Consider the following 8,481-nt stretch of genomic DNA (forward strand, 5'->3'; position numbering starts at 1 on the left):
TAAATTTTTTTGAGTGTAGTTAATTGAATCTGCGCCAATTTGTATCACAGTGAGCCTAAAATATCGGGCTCGACTAAACTTTACCTAACATAACCTATCGATAAAAGAATAAAAGTAGACTATGTTGAGAAATAATTCCTAATTTTTCAATGTCTTATTTGCTGAAGGGTATTTGTCACAAATGAAGTACGAGTAATGAACCCATATTGTCCCACCTCCCATCTTAAGAGTGGTAGTCATTAAAGATCTTTCCACAGTGTTAGTAATACATGCCTGTTTCCAACAACCAGAATGTTCGGTTAATTGGAAATAGATGGTCGATTACTTCTTTGTTTTCGCTGGCCTATTTCTGACCACCTATGTCTTTGTTTTCTTTAATGCCATTTTCATTTTCTTTGCTTGAATTGAAATGCTTTTGTCAATTTTAATGAGTTTTGCACAGAAAATACCCAGTGGCTGAAAGAATCCCCCTCCCAGAAAAATAAACAAAAGAGGAGAAAAAACCACCTCAGTTATCGCCAAAAAATAAGGAAACTGTGAAACATTTTTCATATTGACGACGAGGGCGACGTACATTTTTAGGCAAGCAAACTGATGGACCGTCGAGTACACGGGCAATTATTGGAAATACGCCGAGTTGGTTTGAAAATCTGTACACATCGAAGATTCAAGTGCTCTTAAGTGCACACATATACACATTTGCCTATTTACGAATATGTGGTAAATCGGTCTGTGTGTGTATATTTTTGTTTTTTTTTTTACGTACCTACGCAAAGTTGTTGTTCATGAAATTTTTTCAAATTTTTAAAAATAAATTGCAGTCTCTTACTTGGAATGTTATGAACTACAGTGAAATAGTGCACAATGATTGCACTCTTCTTATACTCCATGGTGTAGCAACCAACACACTTTCGTTTTACTACCTCATGCAAGTACCAATCGATGGCCGTGTTACTCTGAGGTCGGTGCCATGTGGGTACTTTTTGGTTTATTGCCTGCATGAACCAAATATCTAGGACTGTGTAAATGGTTGAACGTTGTTGACTTCTCTATGGACTTATTGGAATAGGAAAAGATTGCAGGAGGTCAATGAATTGTGATGCACACTGGGAAATGTGATTCAAAAATGTTGACAAATACAGTACAGACATATGTAATTCTCCATGGATAGTTAGTGTTCAAATGTTTGCTACCAAAGATGTGTTCTGGGTCACAAGTCTCAGTCTCACTTAGACTATTCAGTCAATTTGGATGGGGTGACACACATCAGAGCTGTTGTAGACTCCCATTTACATCTCCCTTGAGGTGAGATGTAAACAAATGTACAGTAATCGCATGTAATTTTATGGGGGTTTGAATACAAATAAGCAACAGCTTCTTAAACTATAAATTGTTTTATCAGAAATTAAAAAAAAGTCAACGAAAATTGCATATGTCAATTTATCTTTACTTTAGTTCATGAAGTTGACTGCAACAAATTATTGGTAGTCAATATTTTCCAAATTTTTCTGGCGACGGGAACTCACATAGGAAAATAAGTTTTACACAAATATTTCAAAATAAAGAGTGGTTAAATTGTAAGGGCCGATGTTGAATGTGAACCACACCTAAACGCCAAGTTTTTTCCGAATTTTATTTGACATTTCTCTATTTCAGACTTACTCAATTTGAACCATGGAGAGATACACAATCCAACTACGTGTTAAATGGTTTCAAGAAATGGCAATAGTGGATGATCAATTTTCGAAGAAAATCATCTTCAGTGATGAGGCACATTTTCACCTCAGTGCCGCATTTGGGCGAATGAGAATCCAAGAGTGATTGTCGAAAAACCAATGCACCCACAAAGAGTGACTGTTTGGTGCGGTTTATGGGCTGGCGGCATCATCGGGTCGTATTTTTTCCAAAATGAGGCCGGTCAGGCAGTTACTGTGAATGGTGTTCGCTATCGTGAGATGATAACGAACTTTTTATGGCCCGAATTGGAAGGTATGGATGTGGACGATATGTGGTTTCAGCAGGACGGTTCCACTTGCCACACAGCTAACGAAACAATGGCTCTTTTGCGCAACAAATTCAATGGCCGTGTTATCTCACGCAATGGCGATGTCAATTGGCCGCCAAGATCATGGACTTTTTTTCTTTGGGGTTATTTGAAAGAAAAGGTGTACGTCGATAAGCCAGCAACAATTCAAGAGCTAAAGGATGAAATAACTCGGCACATTAACGGCATATTCAAAATCAACATCGGCCCTTTAAATTTTAACCACCCTTTATATAATAATTTTCCAAAATGAATAAATTTTGAATTTAGTATGACCCTAAACATTAATTTATTTTTGTAACGTAGTCTGCTACTTCAAAATCATTTTGGAAGCTGTTCTAAACTGTAAAACTGTAAAAACACTTTCAAAAATTTATTTCAATTAAAATTTTTATAACTCGCTTTTTCATATTTTTAATGGATAATTTTAACATTTTGGTTTCAAATAGATTGAAAACAGATTAAGAATTAATAAAATTATTTAAATTTTGTCGAAAAATATTCTAAATCCATTCCATGCATTAAAAAGTATAAAAAATATTTATTTTGTAAAATATCACAAAATATTTTAATTCAAATCCAAAACACTGAATTCGGATAACACCATAAGAAGTGATGTAAAATCAGTGCAGCGACTGTTGAAATGGTGGACATCCGTCCTATGACAAGCCCATGTCTTCGACAATTTTGCACCACTTGCATATCTAAAATGAACATTTTCACTACTTTTTTGCGACACTTTTTTGCTGGGATGTTTAATAATTTTTAAAATTATTAACTCAATTGTATCAAGTCGCCACTGGTAATGTTGTTGGTAAAATATTTTAAAATGATTCTACATTCCCTTTCGTGATGGTTCTCTGTAGTTTTGGTTCCACACCCAGAGAATGATCATGATAACCCCAAACTTGTGTTAAGAGCACATTGATACTCTTTCACGGCGAACATTTGTTGCACAAATGTTGTTTTCTCGGCAACATTACATGCTTGCCGAATTTATATACATGTTTTCATAGAAATGACAAACATGTTACATGTTCTCCGCGAAAAAATAGTCCAAGTGTTATAATATTCTTTAAGAACTTTTTAGTATTCGAAATTCAGTATTTCGATATTCATTCCATGCAAACTCTATCTTTGTTGGGAAAAAATACGTCCAGCTGCACTGGACAAATATTCGCTGATCACTCTTGTCGGTGGACCGCTTAAATATTTTATTGCCGCTGCTCTTAAATGTTGAAAAGAGAACTCATCCAATATTCATATATTCATTTATTCATTCAGCTATGGTAAGCCAGCTTGAAGATAAATTCATTAGTACAATAAGTTTATAATTATTTTAACGTAAAACAAAAAATGCGGACCAGAAAAAAATTAAGTAAGGATAAAAAACTGGATAAAATGAACAAAATAGATAGACTCAACTTCTTTAAAATGTGACAATTACGACCAGAAAAAAAGAAGTTGAGAAGAAAAAAAACTGGTGTACGTTGGCATAATAACGGGATTGTAACAAACGGGAACAAAAATGTAAGCTGGTGACAGGAACATTCGAATCCATCAGATTATAGGAATTGGTGAGACAACAATCAGGAAACAGTAAATCAGGAAGCTGTAAATTGAAGAGACAAATAGAACGGTAGAGGCAGGAACAATTTGCTGACAGATGATATAGGTTAGCAGGAACAAGTTGGAAGGCAGGAACAGTGATGCGATCAGAACAGGAGAGAATTTTACTGGAACAGTTCTCGAGACAGCCTATTTTCCAGGGTACGGGGTAAAGACTTAGGTAGAATTATAACGAAGTTCCATGGCAAAGCTTAAAGTGGTGTACGATGCTGGACGACGTGTATCAAAACTCGTTTAACAATATGAATCGGATCAGATAAATCAAATACGTTGCTAAATTCATTGTAATGTCTACAGAGGCGGTAAAAGGAACTGTGTTCCTCGTAATTATTTCTAACGACGGGTAGTTTCAATGGAATGTATTGTCGCGTAACACTTGAAGGAACATTAATGTCAAGTTTACTAATCAATTGCTGTGAGTTGATTTCACCTTTCAGGAGTCTACTAATAAAAATTACATCAAACACTAAACGTCTTCGCTCCAGAGTCGGTAAATCTATCAATTTCAAGCGATTTACATAAGGAGATCCAGAGGATCAGTCCAACCTAAACCACGTAACGCAAAAAGTAGAAATCTCTTCTGAACCGATTCAACTCTATCAACATAACATTGATAACTGGGAGACCAAACGACAGACGCATATTCCAGGATCGGACGGACAAGTGAGGTATAGATACGTTTCGAAAGGTAAGGATCATTAAATTCCCTCGACCATCTCTTAATGAAACCCAGTGTGGACATAGCCCTGGAGACAATTGACTCAACATGAGAATCAAACTTCAGTCTGCGATCAAATAACACACCTAAATCATTAAATATTTGAACGTCTTCCAATTTAACGTTGTCAATATAATATTCCGTCAATAAAGCATTGGACCGAAAGAAGGTCATCTTCTTGCATTTGCCGAAATTGAGACACATTCCATTAATGTCACACCAGCGAACAACCAGATCCAGATCTCCCTGTAAACGACAAGAGTCAACCGTCGTACTAATGGACGAAAATAATTTCACATCATCCGCATACATCAATATATGTTACAGTAACGTAGCGTTGTAGGCTCCGTAATATATGAATATATTTCTTTCTCTAATACTGTTTTTTACACTACACCATAGACCCTATATTATATAGATGATCCACTTGTCTCCGGGAAAAAATGTGTCAGCTCCAAAAATTAATTTTCTGACATTTCGTTTTGATTTTTTCGTAAAGAGTCAGTTCCAAACATAAATTTTCCCGGCATTTGCTTTTGTGTTGTTCATAAAGAGCAATGCTGCTCAAAATTAAATTTCGTATTTTCGCGGTTTTGGTCACAATTTTTTGTGCAAACATGAGCTTTTTGAGGTTTTAATTTATTTATAAATCTTCTGGTGCATCATAAACGTTCTTATTTTATGTAAAATTGGCAAACTACAAAAAGTAAAACGAAAGAGAATGTAAGCGTGCTTTTCTTCGTTTATTCTTAATCTTCGGAACTGTCAAACATCGTTTGACACGGATGAACCATCTATATAATATAGGGTCTATGCTCTACACTTCCATACAAAAGCTAGATTTCAAATGTCCAAAAAAGAGATGTAGCCTACGCCCAGAGAAGGAATATGATCACCTAAAACATATTTCAAGAGTAAAATGTTATGTTTAGACGGTAACATGATTCAAAAAGTTGGACAAGGGGGAGATTCTCTTCCCCGACCACATCGAAAAATCACGTACCCTATATTCATTTCATAACATCCGTATTAATTCTAAGTAAAATTAAAAAATTTAAATTTTTCACTATTCCAAAGGTGAGTTTTCCTTCTCCCACCAGATATCGAAAAATCATGTACACAGTATTATTTGAATAACCTTCTTCTGTAAATTTCGCGTAAAGAGGGGAAATTCAGTTTGAAAAGCCTGTATAGAAAATGTTGTTCTTTGGTTAGAGATTTTTGATTTCTTCGAAAATTTCAAATTTGTATCAACAAAAAAGTTTTTTTGTTAGAAAATTTTTATTTTTCCAATAAAAAAATATTTTTTTTCTGACTTATTTAATAAGACATTTTTGACATATGTAATATAGTAGTATGTACGAGGGCGGTTCGGAATCTTCTTAGCCTACCAATGAAAGAGAATAGTTAGTTTTTCAAAAATATTTTTATTTTCCAATATAATCTCCTGAAACTTCAATACACTTCTAGCAATTCTATCCCTTGATTAAAACAGTTTTCCTCAAGGTCTTCAAAATAGTGGGTTACAACTGTAATTGCATCTTCAACAAACACTTTGAAATAATGAGTTTTTTTATTTAACATTTTTTCTGGTTTGTATTCACCTCTGGCACCAATGAACCAGAGTTGTTCCTTCTTCTTGACTGGGTCACTAATATTGTCACCGACACTGACTAAGTTTACTGGCGAGAATGATCGTCTCTATGGCGTCTAGCCCTTTTATATGGCCCAACCTGACGCTCCAGATATTTCCCTCAATTTTGTTCGCGTCATGTTTGTTTTTATTTACTTCCCTATGTATTATCACCTACCAACAATTTTCGTGTTTACCCTCCATTTTCCTTTACAACAGGTCCATTAGCCTTTACTCGCATACGACTCTCTAACTTGGCACCACTTTGTCAACCATGCCCGAATACCTGTCAACCTTCACATTTTATTTCCTGTTCGGTCGGCCACACCACTGCCGTGGAACCAAAAAAAAAAAAAAAATAATATAAATTCTCCAAAAATTAAGCCAATTATAAATAATATAATTTAATCATTAACCATTATTACCCTCGCTCGAGGCAAAGGCATATCTGGTGCCGCGTCTAGCACCCAAGACAAGGTGGCTCTAATATGCCATCCTCACTGGGCCCTCTAACTGTCAGTCTGCAGCAGCTGTCCTCCATCTACGCCCCAGGACTCCATGCTGTGGGATGGTGTCTTAGTCCACTTGCCATGCAACAAAGGTTGCAATAGTACTCTGAATTTATTGTTTTACCCTTTTGCAGATAGTCAATCAATAAAATACGTTTGAAGTCCCAAAAAACCGTTGCCATAACCTTACCAGCCGACTGAATTGTTTTTGCCTTCTTTGGGGCACTTCCTCCAGCTTCAGTCCATTATTTGGATTGTTCTTTTGTCTCTGGAGTATAGTGGTTGATCCCTGTCTCATCAACAGTTATGAAACGACGCTTAAAAGCCATTTTATTTCGCTTAAAACGATCCAAACAAGCTTGAGAAATGTTCATTCTTATGCGTTTTTGATCGACTGTTAACAAATGCGGCACCCATCTTTCAGAACGCTTTTTCATCTGTAGTTCTTCATGCAAAATTAAATGGACTCTATCATTTGAGATGCCCATGATATTAGCAATTTCACGCACTTTTATTCGTCGATCATTTAATACCATATCATGCACTTTGGCTATAATTTCTGTTGTTGTTGCTGTTTTTGGACGTCCACTACGTGGTTCATCTTCAACGCTTGTACGACCACGTTTAAATTCAGAAACCCAATTTTTTACTGTTGCATAGGGAGCCACCGTGGTGCAATGGCTAGCATGCCCGCCTTGCATACACAAGGTCGTGGGTTCGATTCCTGCTGCGACCGAACACCAAAAAAGTTTTTCAGCGGTGGATTATCCCACCTCAGTTATGTATAATAAGTGGTTTCAGTGCAATGTGGAACGCCGTTCGGACTCGGCTATAAAAAGGACGTCCCTTGTCATTGAGCTTGACATGGAATCGGACAGCACTCGGTGATAAGAGAGAAGTTCACCATTGTGGTATCACAATGGACTGAATAGTCTAAGTGAGCCTGATACATCGGGCTGCCAACTAATCTAACCTAACCTAAAATCCAAACAAACTTCCTTACAGCGAAAACAAATGGGATACGATATTTGTTTGTCTAAAATTTCGTTCGAGAGAAAAGAATTATTTTTTTGCGTGCCTTCAAGCACATTGAGGAAATTTTTTACAAGTTTCAAAATGTCGGGCATGGGAAATGTCTCCGTCCTCATATCAACTTAAAGTGGGTTACTCTGATATAGTTTGAAGTTATAAAAGTTGGATTAGTTTTTCATTCAAGTAACGAAGTTAAGTTAAATTAAATTTTATTAAATTATAATTAATATAAAATTTAATGATTGTTTTCTAAATGGCAGTTCAAATGTACATGATTGGGCCCTTTTGGGTTTAGGTCCAATAATATAATTTTACTATAGAGAGGGAATTTCTACCAATTCTGAGAGAAATAAACAACAGAAACAATTTCGAGTGATGCTTACACTGTTAGAAAAATATGTTTTTCATATGTTCCGATATAAACAAAATGTGTTTCGGGCACAATTTTTAAACACAATATATTTAAGTGCAAACATGTAATGTTCCTAAACTAAACACATATGTTAATATGTTAGAATATATTATGTTTGGGGCATGAATGTTTTATAAAAATAATATGTGTGAATGTAAACATATATAAATTTACAAATTTCGAGTAAACATATATATGTTGTGATATTTTATTCAGAGAGCGACAGAGAGAGAGAGAGAGAGAGCGATTATAGAGAAAAAAATAGAGATGGAAACCGGGAGGGTTGACCAAAGATATCAACATAACAGAGCGAGAGAATCAAAAGAGAGCAATTTCTGAGAAACCTCTTGTATGTTGTTTCGGAAAACTGTTTTATGATAAGCCCAAAAAATTTGATATGCTTATTTCTAAATATTATTTAATTTGAATAAAGAGAATGGACATTCGGAACCAAGAGAATAGACATTTGAAAAAAAGCATGTGTTTTCGCCTTGAGAGCAGCAT

At 35.5% G+C, this 8,481-nt stretch overlaps 1 protein-coding gene across 1 annotated transcript; it reads right to left on the reverse strand.

The window, feature by feature from the left end:
• Positions 1-3,175: 3,175 nt before the first annotated feature.
• On the reverse strand, positions 3,176-4,703 carry LOC142235647 (uncharacterized). Its single transcript, XM_075306911.1, has 4 exons — positions 4,352-4,703; positions 3,943-4,169; positions 3,526-3,656; positions 3,176-3,272 (listed from the first exon to the last, which is right to left on the reverse strand). Exons 1-4 carry the CDS (start codon positions 4,701-4,703, stop codon positions 3,176-3,178), a joined length of 807 nt encoding a protein of 268 aa, XP_075163026.1.
• Between the last annotated feature and the right edge of the window lie 3,778 nt (positions 4,704-8,481).

Source organism: Haematobia irritans, chromosome 4, assembly GCF_050003625.1.
Source record: "Haematobia irritans isolate KBUSLIRL chromosome 4, ASM5000362v1, whole genome shotgun sequence".
Taxonomy (NCBI): Eukaryota; Metazoa; Arthropoda; class Insecta; order Diptera; family Muscidae; genus Haematobia; species Haematobia irritans.